The sequence below is a fragment of the Prosopis cineraria genome, unplaced genomic scaffold (genome assembly GCF_029017545.1).
Source record: "Prosopis cineraria cultivar Desert tree isolate PC_DT_omini unplaced genomic scaffold, ASM2901754v1 PC9, whole genome shotgun sequence".
Lineage (NCBI taxonomy): Eukaryota > Viridiplantae > Streptophyta > Magnoliopsida > Fabales > Fabaceae > Prosopis > Prosopis cineraria.
In genome coordinates this window covers 274,853-300,370 of record NW_026555340.1, presented here as the reverse complement: position 1 = coordinate 300,370, position 25,518 = coordinate 274,853, and the positions used below count along the sequence as shown (strand labels likewise).

The window sequence follows — 25,518 nt, the reverse complement described above, 5'->3', positions numbered from 1 at the left end:
AATAGAATTTTTCAAATTTATTGCATCTTTTTCAGATTTAACTGAAAATATCAACTAAAATTCCTTAAGCATTTTCTATTGAAATATTTTTAAAATAAAAAGTTTCTATTGAATATCAAATAAAATTTCCTAAGAAAAAATTATATTTTAAAATTAAAAAATTCTTGCAATTTTTTTCAGAAGGATGATAATAGAAGAATGTAAATTCTATGGCATGTAAAAGTAAAAAAAAAATTATACTCCCTTTATTCTAAATTATATGACACTTTTATGAGAGATTTGACATTTCAAAATATGAGACACTTTTAATAAAAATAAGGTTTTATTCATAATACTTTTCAATATTATCCTTTTCATAATTATATTCTCTATCTTTAAATATAATATTAAATGAATGACATTTTTTAAAGTTTATATTTTTATTTTAAAGAATAAGATTATAAAGTATATATTAATGAGCTTTATTTATATGTGTGACTTGGTCTAAAATTTTTTTGTAAATTGAAATGGAGGGAGTATGTAAACATTACCACCATGGAACCTTGATATCTTAATTTTTTGTGAATCATGAGGCAAAGAAAATACTTTTTCAAGTGGAATTTCTATTTGTCACATCTTTCCAAAAAGAAATAATCATGAAATGAAAAGTAAAACCAAACATGGATCCATCTGTATACGTTAATGCTCTCCGCACGCATCTCTTTATATATACCTCTCGACTCTCCTTTCCCTCCGCAAACAAACAAAAGGCAGAAATGGTGAAGTTCTCGAAGGAGCTTGAAGCTCAACTCATCCCAGAATGGAAGGAAGCCTTCGTCAACTACTGGCAGCTCAAGAAACAGATCAAGAGGATCAAGCTCTCCAAGCTTCCCAACAAGCCTCTTCTTCCCCAACCTGAATTCTGCCGCTCGGTTTTCAATTCTCTCAGCCGCTTTCTCGCCGGAAACTTCCTCTCATCTGGCGACAAATCTGATATCATAAGGGTAAAGTTTGTGTGGATTTCTAATAGTAAATAATTATGTTGGATTATTTTTAAAATAGATAGATGTCTTTTTATAAGTGGTGATATCGTTGTACAACTTAGTTTCCGGCCGGCCGGGCAGTTCCCGGAGAAGAAGCTGCTCGAGAGGATATATATTGATCGGTGCGATACATTTAAGATTGCGTGTGTTTCTGTGATTTTAAGAGGTTTGGTTTTGTTGTGTAGTTTTTTATGTCTTGATGCATAGAAAAGCATAAAACGTATGACATCAATTTCTGACACCAAATAATGTTTTCGAGATCCGTCTTTACTCCATTTAACATGAATCTCAAGCTCCACCAAATCTTCAAATCAAACTTATATTAGTCATGTAGAACTACTATATATATATATACATACATATTCTCCGTCTATATTTTTGGTCATAATAACACCAAATAAATTATATAAATGTTGAAACGATCCTGAAAATGTGTGTGTGTTTGTGCATATTCTATGTACTTTTTTTTTATATTTTTGGTCATAATAACACCAAATAAATTATATAAATGTTGAAACGATCCTGAAAATGCGTGTGTATGTGTATGCTATGTACTTTTATTTATTTTTTTTGTTCATAGTGTGCATGAGTTAAGAGGAAGAGAGAGATCTAAAAGTGAGTATGAGTGGTTTTTTTTTTTTTTTTCCCCTTCCTGCTTTTCTTTTCGGGAGTTTCTCATTCTCCCACGGTAGCAAGCAAAATGGCGGTAACATTTATGAAATCACCGTGGCCACAGTATATACAGATATTTATATATATATATATATATATAATTAAATAATGCAAGATTGGTCATATGAAAACTGAAATTGCACAAAAAAAAAAAACAAGAAGAAGCAAGTTATAATTATTACAAAAATTAATGCGGTTTCGTTATATGTTATAGGTCAGGAGAAAATTCAAGGAGGATACGCGCCAAGAAGTTTATGAAACTGAACTTGCTCAGTTGTTTTCAGAAGAAGATGAGGTCTCGACATTTCTCTCTTCCTTTGATGACACTATTTTCTAAGCTTTATTTTGAGATAAAGTATATATTTGTATTTTATATTATTATTAATTGCGTTGTATCTATTAGGTGCGTGTGTTTTTTGAAAGGCTTGATGAAGAACTGAATAAGGTAAACCAGTTTTACATGAGACAAGAGAGTGAGTTTTTAGATAGAGGAGAAATTCTGCAAAAGCAGCTCCAAGTAATGCTAGATCTCAAACAAATTCTCTTCGATCGTCGCCGGAAAAATTCTCCAGCGAAAACGTTTGGCTCTGGATTATCTTCTCCCTCTCTAGCCGGCGACTCCAATTTCTCCGGTCAGTTCTCAGCTCCACCATATATATCTCTTGTGTTTCTTTAATCATTATATTTCTCGTGTTTGATTCCTATATATATAATATGTACTCCCTCCATCCTACATTATAAGATATTTTTAGATAAAATTTTACATACTAATAAAAGTTTATTAAATACATTTTACAATTTTACTTTTTCAGCACAAAAATAGAAACTTTCAAAAATACCCTTCATGTAATATTATATTGATGAAAAAATATAGATGAGAAAAAATAAATGAAAAGGGTAATATCTAAAAACTATCATTAATGAAACTTTATTTTTATCAAAGTATCTTATATTTTAAAATGTTAAATTCTTTTTAAAAGTGTCTTATAATTTAGGACTAGGAGTATTACGCATAATCCTTTTGTTTTATTTTGTCCCTCTCACACCCACACATACTACCAATAAGCACCTCTAACGTACGTCCTTCACTGGACCAAAAAAAAAAAGGTTAGTTAAATTATTAATTTTATCCAAAAATAGAATAAACTTATAATTTTGTCCTATTTAAATAAAAAATTTTAAATTTTCTTTACATGGTTTCTCGTATTTAATGACGTTAAATAAGGATAATTATAGAAAAATGTAGTTAATCAATATCCCACCACATGTGCCTTATATTAAAAGCCAAAGAATTCTTCTTGATGACATCTTATAATAGAGACCGGATAGAACATATATATATATATATAATATTTATCAATATTTTATTTTAAAAAGTGGACCAGACAACAAAGTAGAAAAGTCAGCAACTCATGGTTCTCATTGTTTAACCATTAGACCATTAGTCAAATTAGTGATATAGTAATTAAATAAAAAATATTTATATATATATAAAAAAAATATAAATTAAACATTAAAAATACTGATAATATCATTCCTAATTTACAATTATTCAGTCATGACATATTAAGTTTATTTAAATTTTCTCATTTTTTTATATGTATATTATTTCATTTACTTTATTTTTCCTTTTAAGGTAAATGAGTTTTTAATTTTCTCTATACTGTATACGTATAATGCCAATAAACAAATCATGCACTTAAAATTTTACTATAATAACTCAAGAAAATAAGTTAACATTAATATTTATAAATTGAATAAAATTTTTTATTATTGAAACAAATTAAAAGTAAAAAGAAAAAACAGTCCAACCATTCCAAGTCCCAAGTTAATTCCAGTTCTATCAAAACCATCCAATCCAAAACAAGTTAACAAATCAAACTGAACTGCTTTTGTATCTAAATGGCACCAATCCCACCATTGAATTTTAAAACATTGAAATGTATAGTTTGAGTAACATATAAATAACTCCTCTGATATGCATGCGTACAAAAATTTTAATGCTGTCCACGCATGCCTCCAAGTGCGGCTGACTGAGTGACTGCGTGCTTCGTATGAAAATTGTTGGTGGCCACATAAGTGGAGAAATGTCAACACAGCACTGCCCGTGGTTCCATATATATATATATATATATAACCTATTGAATTACTTGTAGCAGATAGCTCCTATATTATTTAATTAGTTAATTAATATGTTATTATACTCAGCAGAACCTGATGATAAATCAATGAAAATATGTTTTTTGTGTAAATAACTTTTTTAAACTTCAATTAGACTATATGCAAAAAATAAGACCTTAATTAATCTATACCTGTTACATTCTATTAATGAAGTTACCCATTAATTAATGATATGTATGTAAGGTGATTATTTTATTTTCAGTGACTTTATTACCAAGTTTTCAAAACCAACATTGTTTCTACGTAATTCAAAGTTAAAAAAGGTGAAATTTAATCATATATTTATGTATGGTAATTTTTAAGGTTAAATGACAATTTACTCCCTAAATTATAGGTTCGGAAGTGTCTCAATGCCTAAGACTTTAAGCTTGTTTTTGGTGCAAAGTTACCCTTTAATTTTTGAAACCGGTACAATGCCACCCCTACCATTAATAAATACTAACTTTAACTATTAATTGACTAAAAAAATAATAGAAATGGATTCCAAAATTTCATAAAAGGACCAAGAAAGTAACAATAATTAATATTTTTGGTCTTTTTTGCAATTTTTTGGATCATTGTATGAAATTTTCTTTGTCCTTTTTCTATAATTTTGATATCTTTTTCTGTTATTTTCTAGTTAACTAATAGTTAAAACTGACTTTTATTAATAATAAGGACCAAATTGTATCATTTTCAAAAGTTTAAGAGAAATATTACACTAAAAATAAGTTTAGGATTTCAGACATTTCTAGACTTAAAGTTTAGAGGCCAAATTACCATTTAACCTATTTTTTATTGCTTTTTATTCATATTTTTATTGAGGATTTGACCCCTACTTATGGAATAGCTTCACTTCCGGCATTAATGTAAGAAGCAGTTTCGAGAATAAGTTATCCTTTTTTCTTCTTTTGAAGAAGAGAATAAGTTTTGTGGAAATTGACAATTAAAACTATACTATATATAGTCAAATTCGTATCTCTGGTCAAAAAAAAAAAAATTGTGCCCCAAAAAGGAAGGGGGTTGGGGGGGAAGAATCTATATAATTGAAGGCGATCATGAAAGCTACCACAAATTTTGTAATTAAAACATATTTAAAATTATGGCATTTAATTTCAAGATATTCATATTTTTAATTAATTTTTCGTATTTTTTATATTTTGGCAAAAAAAATTATTATATTAATTATTATTGATATAGCAAATATTGATGGTTATGTTTTTAATAATTATTAATTAGTATTCATATTAAGTATGCATTTCCACTAATATTATTATAGAATTTCCCTGTTCCGTCCATGCAAGGGGGATAATGAAAATTTTAAATAAAATTCTTTTGAAAAATGAAAAAGTCTATCAATTAGTTATGTGATATATATGATGTAAATATTTTTTATGTCTTTCAACTTTATTGTATAAAAGGCTTTTATATATGATCAATTTACTCTCAGAGTTGTGTGTTTTGATATATATATATATATATATATAGCAGAAGATTATCAAGTATCGGATGAAACAAACTCAGAAGTTTCCCAGACCGATGAAGTGACGACAACCCTGGAAAGAAGGGGTGGTGTAAGCTTTATGGTGACCAAGACAACGAGGAAAAAGCCGAAAACAGCGGCAACAAGGATTGATATTCCGGCGATGGCGCCGACACGAGCAATCACAGCAATGACGACAAAGCTGTGGGATGATCTTGTGAATAACCCTAAAAAGGAAGGATCCATGGAATACGTCAACAAGAGGAATATACAGTGTGCTGAGAAAATGATAAGAAAAGCATTTGTGGAGCTCTACAAAGCCCTTGGCCTTCTCAAAACATACAGGTATGTGGGTGTCTATATATATATATATTGAAATCTATTTCCTTAATTTATTATTAATTTGAAAATTATTTATAAAAGAGAGTTCTATTAATTTTCTTTGGACAGGGACTAATAATTAGTTAGTATCTTTCAACAGATTCAGTGAAATTTTTTCAGAGAGCTTAAATTATATGTCTCTGATTTATCATTTGTGTAAAATACACTAACATCCTCTCTATTTAATCTAAATTACATAGATATCCTTTTAATTTTGAACTGGACCTTCCTTAAAATTAAAATGTATTTTACTCAAACATCCCTTCTAATTTTAAGATCTACTTCTAATTTTAAGCCTAAATTACATAGATCAAGTGGTTATTTTTAAAGTAAAAATTAATTAATTTTTTTCTAAATTTATTACTATGTTATCAATTTAGACTAAAATATATGTTTTCAAAATAAAGGGAGATATATTAATTAAATAGTAAGAAAGAAAGGATGAATAGAGCATTTTATTCTTGTAGTTTTCATAAAATAAAAAAAAATCCCAAAATGTTGTGATTTACAGTAGTAGAGGACATGTTTGCCTAAATTAGAATGTGAGGAAAAATAATTCACAAAAAAAAAAAAGAATGAGAGGAAAATAGGTCTCTAAATGTGACAAACACAGAATAGGTTTTTAGTATATAAAATTATAAATGAAAGTTGGTACGCATGATGATGATTGGAATATAAGGGTTTAGATTTTTGGGGTCCATCCTTGCAGATATACATAGGTACATATATATATGGTGCAAATTTTAATTAAATAAAATAAAATATATTTAATTTAAACAGTGTAGATAAATTCGTTATTCCATTTTTAATTTTAACGCAAAATATCATTTTATATGTTAAATTAAAATAGCCGATAAGTGTTAAATTGAATGTAAGCGATACCAAATCTAACGACTTGTGTGTGGGGCCAAGATGTTTCTATTTATAATGACATAAACTAATGTGAATTAATTTCTCCACATCCATATTTGTACTGTTTTTAATTTCATTAAAAGATTTTCCTTTTTCAAAAAAAGACCATTATCTTTACGTCCCAAATGTTCCTTCCTTATTTATTTTCATTGGATATATTTGCCGTCTATCCTCATGTTTGATACTTCAGATAATATGAATAATTATTTTACAAAACTAGTGTAGAAAGTTCTTCCCTTTTTTTTTTTTCCTTTTCTAAAATGAAATTACTTGCTATATCAGTCTCTTAATCACAAGTGTAGAAAGTTCACTTTTGATGACTTTCTACAATATTTGTTTAACTGGTTATTTTTACACTTGTGTAAAAAGTGATTTTTAATCGATGAAAAAAAGGTATCCTGCATTAGTGTGAAAGCTTCCAGAATCAATTAAAAAACTTATCATATTACAGGTTTATTACGCCTAAAATCAATAATTAATGTTTCTTGATTTTTTTAGCCTTGTCCCGTAACTACAGGAGACACTAAATTGTACATTTCATTATGGAATGGCGAATTTCATGAAGTTTTCTAATTACTATAATTAATATATATTATCCTTGATTGATTCAGAAAATTCTAATAAAATTCTCGCTCATTTTGGCAGCTCATTGAATATGGTAGCTTTCACAAAGATACTAAAGAAATTTGACAAGGTAAGTATATACTAACACAAAAGTGTTTTAATTTGTTTACGTCTCAAATTTTATATTTCCCAATTTTGTTATGTGATGATTAGTTCTACTATTTTTGTAAATAAGTAGGCATGTGTATCGTATATATGTGCATTGTTGTTGGTGTTTTAGGGTCATATTAATCTTCAAAATTAAAACAAAACCAAATATTATGATGTAAGATCTAGATGAAAATTTGACAATTTTTAACACATCTCTATTTATGATAGAATAGTCCGTCACAAATTAATTTTTTGACGAACATTTTTTTATTTTTACTAAAATTTTACCTTTTTATTGTATTTCATATGTTGCTAGCTATGTAGTTGTAACAGTAGCGCTGTCCGTTAGACTTGGTTTGAATTGAGAGGGAAGTATGACAAAAATAGGGAGAAGAAAAAAGAAGACGAGAAATTTTTAAAAATAATAAATTATCAAGTCTTATATTAATGTATTAATGTTATTCTCTGACTTAGTTCTATAGCATGAATCACTTTTAAAAGTAAACTTGTTATTAAATATCTCCATATTATTTGTGAGCGCTGAGAGGTTATAGCAATAAATCTCGACAAATAAGGTGTAAGTCTAGATCACTTTAGAAGAAACTCTATGCATAGATATATTTTACTACTTTTTAAATTTTTTTCTTTTAATTTTTCTTCCTCTCCATTTTTTTTTCTCATCCAAATGATGGGTGAAGAAGTTATATTGCTAAAATACATTTTGTATGAAGGATAACAAAAGCAAGAAAGAAATGGGAAAGATGAGCACCACACAATGCGGATTGCACTTTTGTGGGGCTTATCCAGCTTCACTTTTATCTCTTTCTACCATTCAAGTAATTTGCACATATATATATATATATATATATGAAGCCTACGTGATTGAAATTTCTAAAAACCACAACTAGTTTATGAGTCACAAAACATGAAGTGTTAAGATAGTGATATGATCCATAACGTAATTACATACTTTTTTGCCATTACCATCTTTAGTGGTATTTTAGGAGTGTTATGTTTTCTTCTGCCCCATTACACGGATAATCACAATACATACACCTTTATATAGGGTTGAAGGTTAGGCACTAAATAGGAAAATTCATCGTAATCCCTCGTGGTTTTTTTCTCATAGTTTGGGGGTTGGTAATCACCCTTTAGTTAAGGGTTGATTTGTGTCTGTTGTTTGTTGCATTGAGAATGTTTCTCTCTCATAGTTAATGTAAATTTATTTGTTCATTTGTTCTTCTAATTACTTGTCGTCAATATATTAGCATGGTACGTATCAGAGTCAGGTTGCAATCTTAGAAATTGTTATTTGCAATTTTTTCTCTTCTCTGCACTTCTACTAAATATATAAAGAGAAGTCACTTCTCTTAATTAAAATAGATAACTATATCATAAGGGTTTACACGAACGCCATCCTTATTTCCTTATACTACATAAGCTAGCTTGTTGGCTTGTTCATCTTAAATTTGTTAACTAATAAAATACCCTTTATTTCAAATTTGATTTGTTTAATATATATTTATTTAACTTAAAGGACATTTTAATTATTTATAGTTGTTATATATTTTATATAAGTAATGTTTATAGTTTTTTTATGTTATTTATGTTTGATACAATTAAGATTAGTTATTTTCATTTTCATTTTCTAATTATAATTCATTTATTTCATTTTTAAAAAAAATCATGGTAGACTAAATTTTAATATACCATTTTTCTATAAAAACGGTATACGCCCAAAGATTTTATTATATATTTATATATTAATTTTATTAAAGTTCTAGAAAATTTTATGTTCTAATTGGACTAACAGGAGATATATGGATCATTTAGGCACAAATATAGAAAGGGATATAATTGATGTTTCTTTAGCAATAATATGACCTCCCTATTCTTTAAAATATGATTTATCTATTTATCGAATTGGTGAAAATGATCATGTAAAGAATTTTTCTGTTGTGAAATGTTAACAAAATATGGGGGAAAGAAGAAAATATTGTTAAAAAAAGTAATGGTGAAAATTCAATTTTTTTGTTTTTTTCCCACGTGGAGTGAAAATTCAAGCTAACATTTATATATTATATCATTCAGTTTATTTCATGTTTTGATATGATGTCCCTTATGATCACAATCGGAAGAGAAATATTTTATCTATGCTCTCTGCTGTGTGGGTATATAAATATATATACGAATTGGAACATTCCTAATCCTTCTTTACAAACACGAATACCATTGCATTATAGAATTTGAGCCACCTACAATTTTATACATATATACATAATATAATATTATAAACTTCCAGATTTAAATTTCCAATTTTCCATGATGTGAGCAGGTATCTTGTCAGAAAGCATCCGCAAATTATTTAAAAGAAGTGAAGAGATCTCATTTTGTTAGTTCTGATAAGGTATGTCAATCGTGCCAAATAATTCTGAAGCCCATGTTTTAAATTAAGTCACCTTGGAAGTATGGGTATGTCAATGTACATAAGATATTTTTACTATTTTTCGAAATAGTTTAAATTTTTAAAAGTTGAGATTCATAAATTAATTTCTGTAATTTTTTTCCATTTTTATTGTTTTGTCATTTTATTATTCAATATAAAACATATAAATATTCTCTTTTTTCTTTAAAAACATATAATAGGTGGTGAGATTAATGGACGAAGTGGAATCTATATTCACAAAGCACTTCGCCAACAATGATAGAAAAAAAGCAATGAAGTTTTTAAGACCCCAACAGAACAAAGATTCTCATATGGTCACCTTCTTTGTCGGTAATCTCTCTCTACCAAAATCATTCCTTGTAAAGATATTGTTATTAATATTAATTAATTTTTAAAAGAAATCCTCTAGTGGCTAAAAACGCACTCACAATAAGGAAAATATAAAATAAAATTAAGCATTTCACGGATGAAAATAATGCAAAATTTATATAATCAATATCACCATCACTATGTGTGGTAATGTATAAAAAAAAAATTGTTACTGTACATGACCAATAAAAATTGGTGCAATTGATAACGGGTTGACTAATAATTCATAAAGTCATAAGTTCCAATTTTGTTGATAATGTAAAAATTATTAACACATTAAAATTTATTTATTTTGATTTGAAATATATTAAATATATATAATACTAAATACATACGGATGGTACTCATTTGTTGTTGTTGTTGTTTTAAAGTGTGGCTGTCAAACTCCTGTTTTATATGCACGATGACAGCACCATCTATTTAAACAGCATCGCAGTATCTGGTGTGATTATTTTTTTGAGCCAATACCCACAGCCTCAGCTGTTTTCCAATATGTAATTAGATTTTTTTTTTTTACTCTACCATGCGTGATTAGAGAGATAATAAATTAAATATATAAGAATATACTAATTAACATTTTTTAACATTTAATTTTATAATCTTTTTCTTTTGGCCGAAAAAAAATTTATAACCTTTCCCCTCACTCTTTTGTATTTATTTTAATATTCAACTCTGCTCTTAATTGCTATTAGTCTATTACTACTATAAGGCGCAATATTAACTAGGCTAGTACACGCGACGTGTTGAATCAATGACTTAAAAAAAAATAAATAGAGGACAATCTAAGCCTTAAACTATAGGCTAAGTCCACGAACGTCTGAAATTTTAAATTTATTTTTAATATAAAATTTTCTTTTAATTTTTTAAAATGGCGCGCTATTACTCTTATAATGTTAATAAAAGTTAACTTTAACTGTTAATTGATTAGAAAATTATAAAAAATCAAAGAAAAAGAAAAGGACCTAATATTATAGATAAGGACCCAAAAAAAATTACAGAAAATTATCAATAAAATTTTCTTGATCATTTTTAATAATTTTGTGATGAACTAGTAGTTAAAATTAGCTTTTATTAACAGTAGGGAATAATATTGTACTGTTTTCAAAAGTGAAGAAGAAATATTGTACCAAAAATAAAGTTTAGTATACCAAATATTCCTAGACCTATAGTTTAGGAGTAAATTTGTTATTTACCCATTTAAAGCAATAACGTTCATATGAAAATAAATTTTTTTAAAGAGAGATAACAACTTGATGGTTTTCAAAGGTTGAAAAAAAAAAAAAAGTTTAGTCTCAAAACTTCCATTTAAAAATTATTTTAAGTTTTTTAAAAAATTTTATTGAAAAATAATTAGTTGTAAATATTAACTCAGAAAATTACAAATACAAAAGTCACAATTAAAAAACAGGAATGTATGACAGTTAAGTTTCATAATTTGCAATGGTTTGTTTGCAACAAATTTTTTAACCAAATTTTTCCGGAACCTTAATGCCAGTGAGTTGAAGCATTCCGACCTTATCGTCATTAAAGAAAGTTTCTCTATTGAACATAGTGAAATGTATGAAGAATAATTATAAAGAATAAAAAATATTAGATAGAGATCATCAAAAGGAGCTACGCTATTGGTGACTTTGTGAAATATTATCACTCTCATGAGGTCGCGGATTCGATCTTGCTAATTTTCAAGCTTCTTTCAGGTTTGCTTACAGGTTGTTTTGCATCATTGTTCTGTGTATACGCAATCTTGGCTCATCTGTGCGGCATATTCTCATCCTCCACAGAACCAGCTTATATGCAAACTGTTTACCCTGTCTTCAGGTATTATATGCCATTAGTTTTCCCTTTCCAGAATTTATCTTTTAAATGATGGAGATTTAATAGCAAATTGATTCCTCATCTAGTAGTGTTTGGAATTCTAAATTAACTTTTGGAATAATGCTCCTTTTCAACTATTGAAAATGGTATAATTTGGTCCTAACCCTAAATAAAAATTGACTTTGATTATTAGTTGACTAAAAAAGAATATATAAAATTATAGAAAAGGATCAATAAAATTTTCTCGACCTTTCTTTTTAACTAAAAGTTAAAGTTAATTTTTATTAATAATAAGAGTTAGATTATAATATTTTTAAAAGTTAAAGAGGAACATCACACTAAAAATAAGTTTAAAGTAACAGACACTTTCGAACCTATAATTTAAAAGTCAATTTGTTAGTTTACCCTTAAATGATTATAGTGTTTTTTGAAGTCTATTTCATTATATTTCTTTAAATTATCAATTCCATATTCCATATAATTTCTAAGAGTGAGTTTGAAAATGTGGATGTGCAGTGTGTTTGCATTGTTAAGCTTGCACTTGTTCATGTATGGATGCAACCTGTTCATGTGGAAGAGTAAAAGGATAAACTACAACTTCATATTTGAGTTCTCTGCAAACACGGCACTAAAGCACAGAGATGTCTTTCTCATATGCACTGCCTCCATCACTGCTGTGATTGGAACAATGGTCATCCACCTCCTCCTAAGGGCTGCCGGCTTTTCTGCTTCCCAAGTTGATGCCATTCCAGCCATTCTTCTTCTGGTCAGTCAAATTAAATATATCAATTCATTAATTATTTCTTTTCATATACTCCTGCCCCAGTATTTATTATAAGTCAATTTTTTAAAGAAAATTAATGGTCTTTAATGTAAGGTATTGATGAAGTATTAATTATATTTTTGGATTAATATGCCATTTGAATTCTAATTATAGGTTCAAAGGATATTTAAACTATAAACTTTAATTAGGTGCATTCTAAGTCCTAAACAATTAAAGTTAGTGCAATTTCACCCAACTATTAAATTAAAATAAACGTCTATTATTTCTTAAAAAAATGGGACCTAATGTGTGATTTTTACAAGATTTCACTTTCTCTCTCTCTCTCTCCCTCTCTCCTATCTCCTTTGAGGAATTGCTTATAAAGCCTAATTTTTTTATTAAAAAAACAGACGCTTACTTTAATTTAACAGTGGGTGTAAAATTATATCCACTTTAATTATTTAAAGTTTTGAATGTATCAAATAAGAGTTTAGAGTTCAAATCGTCTCTAAACCTATGGTTCAAAGTTCAAATTATATATTAACCCTATAATTTTTAATAGTGTCCCTATTTAAATTCAAATTTGGCTTCTCTCTATCTTTTTTCTTTTCACTTCCCATCTCAACCCTTGGATCAATTTTTGAATGGTTAGGATTAATATTTCATAAAATATTGTTTAAAATGTTAATTATGAATATAAATAAACAAATTTAAAATATAAAGAATTTTATCTAACAAAATTTCAAGATTTAGGATTGTAAATAAAACAAGTTAATTTTATAAAATGTTAAATCCTAACCATTAAAAAATTGATCCAAGGATTGAGATAGGAAGCGGAAAGGAAATAAATGGAGAGAAGCCAATTCCTTTAAACTCATTAATTATGTAGAAACACATAATGCAAATTTAAAATTTTTCATTTAAATATGGGTGAGATTATAATTTATTTATTTTTACAATAAGTTAATGACTTAACTACCTCTTAGTGTTTCCAATGAGGTGATTAGATTTCCTTATAATAGAAACTGGAAGGAGTATACTCTCTCTGGTCCTAAATTTATAAGCAAAATTAATTAATTTCATAATTTTAAAGAGTGGTAGCTGATACCTTAATTTATAGAAAAATGTGTGAATTTCTAGTTTTTCTATTCATTAAAATGGATTACCATAATAAAGTATTGCATAGAAATTAAAAGCATGTTAACAACTTCGCTTACAATTAAAGGGGCACAAGGTTGAAAGAAAGTTTAGCCATCATATATTAAAGACCACGTAGTGCTTTAAAACTTTTTTCTATAATTAGGATTGGAGGGAATATATTGCCTAATTATATATTGGAGGGAATATACATATATTATTTTATCTAGTAATATATTGCCTCCCTTTTGCAGTTTTTCATAGTCCTTCTCATCTGCCCACTTGACATCTTTTATCGCTCCACACGTTACTCCTTCATTCGGGTTATTCGCAACATTGTGTGCTCTCCTTTCTACAAGGTAAACTACATATATATAGATATGTTGTGTGTGTGTGTGGATGTATGTATATTAATTCTCTCGTTAGCTCTCATTGTTTTAATTGATTATAATAAGAGAGATAAGAAAAATTTTATCATTCAAATTTATTTTAATTATTAATTTATTCCTTTAATTTTTTATTAGGAATTATATTGATAACGGAAGCAAATTTGATGGACTAAAACTTTCATGATTTCTTATAATAGAGTGAATAATTGGATTTGATCACTGGCACATGCAGTTTTGCTGGTAGATTTTTTCATGGCTGACCAATTAACAAGCCAGGTTAATTAACGAACAAGTTGATTGTATTATCATCCATTCTGAAATAACCGTAATTAATTAACGTACGTCAATAATATAATTAATATACATGTTATTAATAATGCAGATTCCATTGTTAAGGCATTTGGAAACCACAGGCTGTCACTTATCTGCTAGAATCTTCAATACACACCACCCAGAGACCTGTCATTCTGGAAGGTTGTACATGGAAATAACTTATATCATCTCCTTCTTGCCATATCATTGGCGCGCTCTGCAAGTATGTATACATGCCCTTCCAATTTTCTTTCACTACTGTAAATTGATATATAGATTTTGTTATTGGACTGTGCAACATTATAATCTTCGCGCGAGATTATTAATATAATTGTACATTGCTAACAAAATGAGAATTCCAAACTGGGTATGCTTGTTTAATTATCATGTTTTCAATAAGAACATTTCAAGCCCAATGCAACATGATCGTATCATTTATGAGTGATGCGAACAAGAATACTCAAGCACATGTTTACTGAATTTATTATAGGGTTAAATGGCAAATTGGCCCCTCAATTATAAGCCAAGAGTGTTTGAAACCCTAAACTCTTACTATTAACAAAAATTAACTTTAATCATTAGTTGACTGAAAAATAATCTTAGAAATTACATTAAATGACTACGAAAATTTTCTTGACATTTACTATAATGTTTTGGATCCTTGTCTATAATGTTAGGGTCTTTTCCGAAATTTTCTTGGACCTTTCCTATCATATTTTTGTTCAACTAACAATTAAAGTTAACTTTTGTTAACAGTAGAGGCAACATTACACTTTTCAAAAATTAAAAAGGAACATTGCACAAAAAAATGAATTTAGAATGCTAGACACTCTAGGACATATGATATAAAGACCAATTTGCCATTGAACCCATTGTTATACACACATTGCATCACTGAGATCATCAGACAAATAATACATTTTTTTTATAGACATAATAATCTATTTTGTATGAATGTTGGTACAAGTGTGCAAGGAGGTGGTTCGATGATTCAGATTTGAACCATCTAGTAAACATGGGGAAGTATGTTTCAGCCATGGTGGCAGCAGGAGCAAGAGTAACGTATGGCAGACGAGAAGACAATCTATGGTTTGCTATTGTATTGATAACTTCTGTCGTGGCCACCGTGTATCAATTGTATTGGGACTTTGTTAAGGACTGGGGTTTCTAAATCCCAACTCAAGAAACCCATGGCTCAGAGATGATCTAATTCTAAAGAACAAAAACGTATACTACATATCCATAGTAAGTCCTTGATACCAAGTCTCTCTCTCTCTCTCTCTCTCTCTCTCTCTCTCTCTCTCTCTCTACCCCCACCCCCTCCCAATTGGGTTAGAGGCCTTTAATATGCCTTTTCTCCAGGCAAGTTAATTTGTTATCAAAATTACAGGTTGGAGAATGAGCATTTAAATAACGTGGGTCATTTTCGAGCAGTGAAGGCGGTTCCATTACCATTTAGAGAGACTGATTCTGACAATTGATGTTCTTTTCTCTTACACGTGAACATGTCTTCTAAAGTGAGTCGACATAAGAGGGAAAAGTACTTCTGCAGAAAAGTCTATTTACGTAGGTTATTTAGAAACATTTTACATTAACATTTAAAAGGTAGTAAATATTAGGGACTTGGAATATTAGTCCGTACCATGCGTGCATCTTTTAATTGATTGAGAATTTAGGTCGTCCCTCATCATTTATCTGATGCCAAGAATCATTCAAGTATCAATTGCCACCAAGTGTATGGCATACTGAAATGTATCTTAGGAGACATTTCTTTCGTAAATCAATTTCCTCTAATTATCCCTGGCAAAAGTCTAAATTTTAATAAAGAAAGTCTCGTTGAAATATTATATTATATATATATATATATATATATATCATGGATTTTTATTAATCAGTATTGAGCCTAAAACATGTTTGTTATTTATAATTTTATATGGACTGTGATAGATAGACTATAAGTGAGCCCCTTGAATAGAGGCTCAACTGATGACAACTCTTTAGTCATTAATTATTGTGTCCATATATTTTAATTAGCTTACTAGGTCAAGTTTGAGAGAGTTAAAAATAATTAATTAAGTCATATTTATAAGTGAAGATAACCCTGGTCCTCATCAGGTTCAACAGATCATCGTCTTCCACACTCTCCAATCTTTTATGTACCATTTGAAAGTTGAGGGGTTTTATAGGTTGTAAACCCACCCGCTCCCGAGGTAAATTGAGATCTCCTTAATTAGGTTTGTATTCTCTCTATAGCAATGCATTTTCAGGCACGCTCAAGAAACTTAACTTTGATTATGTTATTTCAATTTATGAGATATTTTCAACACTGGTATTAGTGCATCGCTGAAAATATTCTTCTTGCTGTGAGAATTAATTATCTTCATTGAAATTGTTAAAATTAGTATCTCAATGCATATAACTCAAATAATATAAGTAAAATCAACATGCATACCTGAGGAATTCATAGCTTATGACTTCTCAATTACCTCGAGTATAGACAAGTATACAACTAGTAGACCTTCATGGTTGTCAAATAGTGCACAGACATAGTAGAGAAAATATAAGAGAGACGTGTGTTGGTTATGATTGATTGTATCTTATTATATTATATTATTATTGAATTTAAAATTCAAAATAATGATATCTTAAAACAAACACAAAATCATATCAATAACCACCTTATTAATTAATTAATTATCTTTCTATATTTTTGATTCAATCAGATAGGAGATGAGGAATAACTTAATATTTCAAAGTTGTAGGTTGGGCATTTGCCCATTAAACTAACTTGTATAGTTCACTCATCACAGTTCATATAAGATCATAAAAACTAATATGTTATGGGATCATTAATTAATACAAATCCATATTATGCAAATCCATATTGTACAAATGTTCCAACAATTTCCCACTTGAATTGCATTAATCATTGCTGCAAAATGCATACACATTTCGGAGCACATCTTTTGGAGCACTTTGTCACGGGATTATTACTCTCTTTCAAAAATGCTAACCTATTGAAGCGTGCAGCATACCCACTTCTATAGCTAACACCCTCTTCAAGTCCCTTTGATATAGGAAATAACAATTCTCCCAGTCAATCCGTAACCCCCCATCACAGGTAGCCTACTAAAAGGGCTCACCAACTAGGTAAACTCAAGTTTGGCTTTAATATTCCTTTATCACAAGGTCATTACACTGTCCTCAAAAAACTAACCTATTGGGGCATCACCACTATAAAAATTTATATATAAGATGCCAAAAAAATGACGGTTAAAAGAAAATACGTCATATATGTGAGAGATAGGTGATGGTTAAAAAATAAATGATACATTTTTAAAATAAACCATGATTTATTTAAATATAAATGACGGTTATTTTAAAAACCTGTCATATAAAGTTTAAAATCTAATTTTTCAAAAAGGAAAAAAATTTAAATAACATATGATGGGTGTTTTAAACACCCATCATATGTTGTGGAGGATTTAAATGATGGATGTTTTAAACACCCTTCATTCAAAGCTTGCTAAGATTTCATATTTCTAATAATAGAAAATAAAAAAAATTAAACTTTAAATTACAGATATTTAAAACACTGTGATTTAAAGACTTCACAATATATGATAGGTGTTTCAAACACCCATTATATAGTGGGGAATAAATGACCAACATTAAAATACCTGTCATTTATTCCCTTTTAATAACCGTTCTGGTTCATTTTTCAGTTCGTGTCTGATCGTCTCCTCACCTTCTCTCTTCTCCACTTGCACATGAAATCGATAGAACTCCCACAATCTTCCTTCATTGCTATCGTCGACAACCATCATTTATTTTAAATGAATAAATGATTGTTATTTTAAAAACCCATCATATAAAGTTTAAAATCCAATTTTTCAAAAAAGGAAAAAATTTAAATAATATATGACGGGTGTTTTAAACACCCATCATATTGTGGGAGCTTTAAATGACGGGTGTTTTAAATATCATTCATTTAAAGGTTGCTAACGTTTTAGATTTTTAATAACAAAAAAAAATTAAACTTTAAATGACGGATGTTTAAAACACCCATGATTTAAAGACTTCACAATATATGACGGGTATTTCAAATACCCATTATATATTGGGAAATAAATGAAACACCCGTTATATATTAGAGAATAAATGATAGACATTTTTCAGGTCATGCCTGATCGTCTTCCTTGTCTCCTCTCTTCTCTACTTGCACATGAAATTGATAGAACTCATATAATCTTCCTCCATTGCTATCGTCGACCACTGTGGACTGCTCCAACATGAAGCCACTACCTCTTATGCTATCATTCATAGTCTGGGCTTCTTCCTCTTTGGGTTTTAATCCTCTTTGCTCTAAGGTGTGATTTCTTTTTTTTCCCCTTCATTTTCTTGCAATATTTTTAGATTTCTAGCTTATGGGAATGATTTATTTAATGTTGTAAATTGTTTTATTAGTTGATTTTCTTGTGTAAGTGTCTGCTCATTTGTTACCCATTTTGGTATTGTGGGGTGTTGCAAATTATTAATGTTTGATGTGTTATTGACTTGAAAATGCTAGTGGATGATATAGGTAGCCTTAGGATAATTGTTAGGATGAAAATAAGTTATCAAAATGGGATATTTATGATAGTTGTATTTTTTATGAATTTTGAATGATTTATTTGAATACAAACAACACAACAACAACAACAAGCCTTATCCTACTACGTGAGGTCAGTTATATGGATTATATAATGACATTGTGCTCTATCATTTATTAAGTTTTTAGGAATATTATTTTAGAAATATTATTAATTAAAAAATCTCACTCAACAACTTTCAAAAGTGTTTTCTTCGATCTTTCTCTACCTTTCTTGACAGGGCTCAAAGTTATCTGTTTCACTCTCCTCACAGGTGCCTCCCGTGGTCTTCTTTGTACGTGTATGAACCACCTCAAATGATTTTCTATCATTTTTTCTTCAATAGGTGCCACACTCACTTTTTTCCGTATTCACTCATTTCAAATTTTGTCTTTACATGTATATCCACACATTCATTTCAACATTCTCATCTCTGCTACTCCAACTTTATACTCTTGCTATCCCGTCAAAGTCTAACATTCACTACCATATAAAATTACTGGTCTCATAGCAGTTCGCTAAAACTTTCCTTTAAGCTTATCAAGTACCTCACAATTGCAAATAACTCCTTTAGCCTTTTTTCAATTAAACCACCCCGCCTGTATCCTATGTACAATATCTCCATCAATATCTCTATTTTGTTGAATAGTCGCTCCTAAATATCTAACTTTTTCACTTGAAGTGGTCTGATTACCCAATTTCATTTTCAAGTTACTATTCACGAATCCCTTATCAAAATTACAATGTAAATATTCTGTATTACTCATACTCAGGTGAAAACCTTTTGACTCCAACGTCTTTCTCCATAACTTAAGTTTACAATTTATCTCTTCTCTTATCTTTACAATAAGAATTATATTATCAGCAAAAAGTATGCATTTTAGAATTTTCTCTTAAATATGCTCAGTTAAAATATCTAACACTAGATCAAACAAATAAGGACTCAAAGATAATCCTTGATGCAATCTAATCTTTATACGAAATTTTTTTGTTTCACCACCAGGCATTCTTATACTAGTTGTTACTCTCTCATACATATCTTGTATAGCTCAAATATAGGCAATTTGGACACCTTTATTTTCCAAAGCTTTTCAAAGTACTTCTCTCGGTACACAATTATAACCTTTTTTTCAAATCAATGAAAACCTTATTCAAATCTCTGTCTTTACATCGATACTTTTTCATTAATTCCCTTAGTAGATAAATCGCTTCTGTAGTCGCTCTCCCTGGCATGAAGCCAAACTAATTCTCCAAAATCCCAATTTTCATTATCAACTTATGCTTAGTCACTCTTTCCCATAATTTCATAATATGACTCATAAGTTTAATTCCTCTATAGTTAGCACAATTCTAAATATCTCCTTTATTTTTATAATAGAAACTAAGATGCTTCTCTTCCAATTGTTCGACATTCTCTTGGATTGTAAAATTTCATTAAATAACTTAGTTAACCACCACACTTCTTCTTCACCCAAATATTTCCACATTTCAGTAGGGATACAATTAGGTCTATTGGCTCTACCATTTGTCAGTTTCTTAAGAGCTTCTCTCACTTTCTAAGCTCGTATTCTTTGATAAAAAGACAATTTTGCTATTTCAGAAGTTACTAAATCTTCCAAGTTAATTGATGATCCCCCATCATCATTGAAAAGCTTAGAAAAGTATGTCTCCCATTTGTCTTTAATATCATTATCTGTGACCAAAACATTTCCTTTTCATCTTTTATACACCTTACTTGTTTCAAATCTCTTGATTTTCTTTCCTTACTCTTAACAATCTTATAAACTTTTCATTCTCCATCCTCTGTCATTCAAAACTATGTGCCTTATTTGATCAGAGTAGTTTTATCATTAAAAACTACATATTGAAATATACTAAGTACCAAATTTCATTACAATTGAAGTTGATTTAGATAATCAAAACTGACACGTAGTTTTTTTAAAAATCATTGTTATTTTATTGAGATTTTAACATCTTTTAAAGAATAATGTTTTCTTGCTTGTGATTGCTAATGTAAGTTGTATGTAACCTTAGAATGATCAATGAGACAAAAAATATTGATTGAAAATGATGTTTATGACTTTTGTATGTGATTTTTAAATGAATTTTAGATATAATTTTATAATAATTAAAATTGATTTGAAAATGCTATTTTGTGAGAATTTTATTGTTATTGGGATTATATGTGGTTGAAATTAATTTGTTGAGCGAGATGTCAATTTTAAAAAGAGGGTTTGAGCTTGTTAGATGATTTACCCATCATTTATTAAGACTTTAAATGATAGCTAAATTTTTTCCCATCATTTATTCTTTCCCCTAACAATGTTGACAGTTAAAAATTATATTTTAAATTAGGTTATATAACCGTAATTTATTGAGAGAACTTTAAATGTCAACCACATAAATTATGGGTATTTTATGGACAAAAATAACTGTCATTTATTGCTTTTTTATAGTAATGCATACAACGCATCCACTTATATAGTCAGGATCCTCTCCAAATCTCTCAAATGTAGGACATAACAACTCACTCAAAAAGCACTTGGATGAGAGTTGTAGCAAATGTATAGGAGCGCTTTTTTAAAAAAGTGCTCCTGTACATCAAGCCTTTCGGAGCACTCATTAGAAGAGCGCTCCAAAAGGTAAAGATAAAAAAAAAAAAAAATTAAAATTTTTTAAAAACTCTGAAGAGATAAATTAAACAAAATTAAAAAATAAAGGTTAAAATCTTTTAAAGTGCTCTATAGAGGAGCGCTCCGAGAGGCTTGATAAAAATTGAAATAAAAAAAGATAGGAAGCCTTTCGAAGCGCTTAGTCTGTGAGCATTGCAAAAGTGGTAGCCTTTCAGAGCCCTACAGACTAAGTGCTCTGAAAGGAACTTTTTGAAGTGTGCTTGCAAAGAGTGTTGCGAAAGGCTATTTCTTTTTGCCTTCCAACGCATAAATCAAGCCCTTACCCCCACATACTAGTTTTCACTTCTCTCACTACCTATTCCATTAGCTTAAGAAGTCGTCGGTCCTTATGTTGTTGCCCGTCCGTTTGCCATCTGTCACTGTCATTCATGGGTTCACAATCGTTCACCTCAAACCATAGATTTGTGTCTCAAAATCACAGATCTATACAGCATCTGTCGTTGCCAGCCATTGCCTCTACACTGAAAGAAACTGCCATCCGTCTCTGTGCCGACCGCTGGAAAAAAAGCCATTGAAGGTAATTTTTTAATAAATAATATTATAATAAATCCATATATATATATATGAATAATTTAGATATAAAAATATATAGATAATCTGTTATTGAAAATATTTATATTGGAATTATGAAGAATTTGAGGTTGTTAATTACATGATTGAAATTCTCATCTTAGTTTAGCTTCAAGTTGAGTGTAGTAAATTATGATGAATGGAAGGTTGATATTGTAGAGAAAACTCTATCTAGAATTTTTCATTATATTTATGATTTTGTTTTCCTTTTAGGAGGTTTCACTTTTAGGGAAGCTTATTATTAAATTACAATTGATTGATAGAATTTAGATGCATTATGCTACTAAATTTTTATTGTATGATGAATTGATTTATTTAGTTTAAATGTATCATGCTATTAGATTTTATTTTTGATTATTTGAGAGTTTCTCTTTTAGGGGAGACTCTACCAATTTTTTTAAAAAATCTATTTTTTGTTTATTGATTAAGACCCTCGTGAAGTCATATGTCCTTGTTTAAAATGTTGCTATGAAAGACGAGAAAGGCTGACTAATAGAATTGAAAAATCATTTGATATGTAATGGCATTGATCCAACTTATACCTTTTGGACCATCCATGTGAAGACAAGAAATAACACTAGTGATTAGACGGATAGTACAAGCTACTCAACATTCACTACTATAGAATATATCTTTAGAGCGGGTATTTAGGAGTGCTTCTTTAAAAAGCGCTCTAAAATGTGAATGCAGAATTTATCGGAGCGCTTTTCCAAATAAGCACTCCTGTATGTCAGGGCTTCTCAATAAGATAACGCTCCTAATTAATATAAATAAAATATTGTAAAAAATTTAAAAAGATCTTTGGGAGCGCTCGTAGTTAAGTGCTCTGAAAGACTATCTTCCGGAGCGCTCGATCTTCCGGAGTGCTCTTGGAATGAGCGCTCCGAAAGCTCATCTTCCGGAGTGCTCTTTTAATGAGCGCTCCGAAAGAGTTGATCTTCCGGAGCGCTCGTCAAAGAGTGCTCCGAAAGAGAGATCTTTCGGAGTGCTAGTCAAAGAGCGCTCTGAAAGAGAGATCTTCCAGAGCGCTCTTTGACGAGTGCTTCGGAAGACCACCTCTTCTAGAGCGCTCGTTAATGAGCATTCCGGAAGAGGTGGTCTTTTATATCTCTGCCTCTCGTCAGTTTTCTTTTCCCTATTCATGAGTTTCTTTCAAACCTCTCTCTCATTTGCTGAGGTTGTGCATTCCCAACGAGTTCCAGATCGTCGCTGTATCAGTCTATCTTCCATCGCTGTTTTCTGTTCCAGATCGTCGTCCGCCGCTGTTCGCTGTTCCAGATCATTGTTCGCCACTATTCGCTGTTCCAAATCGTCATCCACTACTATTCATTGTTCCAGATCAGTGTTCATCACTGTTCGTTCATTTTTGTGTCATGTCGCGCCATCTGTCTCTATTTTTGCACTGCCGTCGCCGTCACGCCATCTCCCAAATCACTATTCCAGATCTGCATTGCTGTTCCAGATCTGTGACGCTGCTGTACATTGGAGGAAGCGACGCCGTGAAGACCTCCGTTGCAGCCGTGTGTCATTGTTGTACAGCTGAGGAAGCAACGCCTCAAAGACCTCTGCTACTGCCGTGAAGACTACACTGTGAAGGTATTTTTTAATAATTAATTTATAATGTAATATATTGATATGTTTATATATATTTGAGAATAAATTTCATATATATTTTTAATAATCAATATTTAGATAATATATGAATTGGAGTTATTTATATTAGAATTATGGAGTATTTGTAGTTGATAATTAGATTAAAGTTGAGGAAACTACTTGAACATTTTTAGTTTATTTATGAAATATACTTTTAAGGGAGATTATTGTTATTAATTAAATTACAATTGATTGACAGAATTTAGATACATTATGCTACTAAATTTTTATTTGGATGATTGATTGTTTTAGTTTAAATGTATTGTGTTGTGGAATTTGATTGTTTGATCATTTGGGAGGTTCTTCTTTTAAGGAAGATGTTGTTGAATTTTTTTTTATAGAAATCTAAGTCTTTTGTTTATTGAATTTTGATAATCATATTAGTGATATGGATCATAAGTGGATGTCGGCTAATCGACTATCTAGAGAATATTGGGATGGTGTGGATTAATTCATTGAATTTGCATTTTGTTCTGATCAAGACCCCCCTGGAGTCATATGTCCTTATTTGAAATGGTGCTATGGAAAAAGAGTAAAGCCAATAGAATTGAAAGATCATTTAATCTGTAATGGGATTGATCCAACTTATACTTGTTGGATCATGCATGGGGAGGCAAGGAATAATGCAAATGATTGTAGGGATAGTGCAAGCTACTCAACATTTGATCGTGATAGCAGGACATATGATGTTAACCGTCTTGATGAAATAATTCATATATATAACTTCATCGCTGAAGTATTTTAAATTAAGTTAGAATTTATTTCTACCATATTTTGATAATGACATCTTTTATTATTTATAGGTACCTACACAATTACAAGGTTAGGAGTGTGGATACTATGTTATGAAGTTTATGAGAGAAGTAATCACACAACAAGAGTTGATCATTCCTGAAAATGTAAGTCAAAAGCTTTGAAATTAAGTTGATATAATGTTAATTATTTATATATTGCTTTCATATCTTGTGTAGCATTTTGTTGGAGTAAGATGTTCGCATTTTACTATGGAGCAAATAGAAGATTTAGTTAAAGAGTTGTCAGAATATATTGTGGGCTGTTTGTGATAGGAAGTTAGATTTCAATGTTAGAAAAAATAACAATAGTTTCATTTGTTAGGCTTGTTAGAAATTAAACTAGGTTAGTTAGGAAATTGAAATTGTTTGTATCAGTTTTAAATTCTTTTCTTGTATATAAATTTTTATGTTGATATTATTTTTAAATTAGTTTTTGATATTATGATTTACCATTGTTAAAGAGACGTAAAAAGAGAAAGAGAAATTTCAAAAAATCTGATTTAAAAAAAATTAAAGTAATATACGGGAGCGCTCATTTGAAAAGCGCTCCTGTAAAGTAACATACGGGAGCGCTCTTCCAGAGAGCGCTCCTATATGGTTCA

General features: G+C 29.5%; 1 protein-coding gene and 1 long non-coding RNA gene across 2 annotated transcripts; both read left to right on the top strand.

The window, feature by feature from the left end:
* Positions 1-752: 752 nt before the first annotated feature.
* Positions 753-15,851, top strand: LOC129319928 (phosphate transporter PHO1-like). The gene is made up of 13 exons (XM_054965037.1): positions 753-983; positions 1,909-1,989; positions 2,098-2,326; positions 5,343-5,682; positions 7,276-7,324; positions 9,680-9,751; positions 9,991-10,120; positions 11,857-11,977; positions 12,491-12,740; positions 14,129-14,235; positions 14,497-14,539; positions 14,646-14,798; positions 15,543-15,851. The coding sequence occupies exons 1-13, from the start codon at positions 756-758 to the stop codon at positions 15,744-15,746; spliced, it is 2,007 nt and encodes a 668-aa protein (XP_054821012.1). The 5' UTR covers positions 753-755; the 3' UTR covers positions 15,747-15,851.
* An 8,112-nt stretch (positions 15,852-23,963) lies between these two features.
* LOC129320007 (uncharacterized) lies at positions 23,964-25,177 on the top strand. The gene is made up of 3 exons (XR_008595594.1): positions 23,964-24,065; positions 24,926-25,021; positions 25,094-25,177. It is a non-coding gene; the product is annotated as an uncharacterized LOC129320007 (long non-coding RNA).
* The last annotated feature ends 341 nt before the right edge of the window (positions 25,178-25,518 follow it).

Coding starts and splice junctions, on each gene's coding strand:
- LOC129319928 (XM_054965037.1), top strand. CDS start 756: ATGGTGAAGTTCTCGAAGGAGCTTGAAGCTCAACTCATCCCAGAATGG. Junction 7,325..9,679: donor TACTAAAGAAATTTGACAAG/GTAAGTATATAC, acceptor TGATGTGAGCAG/GTATCTTGTCAGAAAGCATC. Junction 9,752..9,990: donor ATTTTGTTAGTTCTGATAAG/GTATGTCAATCG, acceptor AACATATAATAG/GTGGTGAGATTAATGGACGA.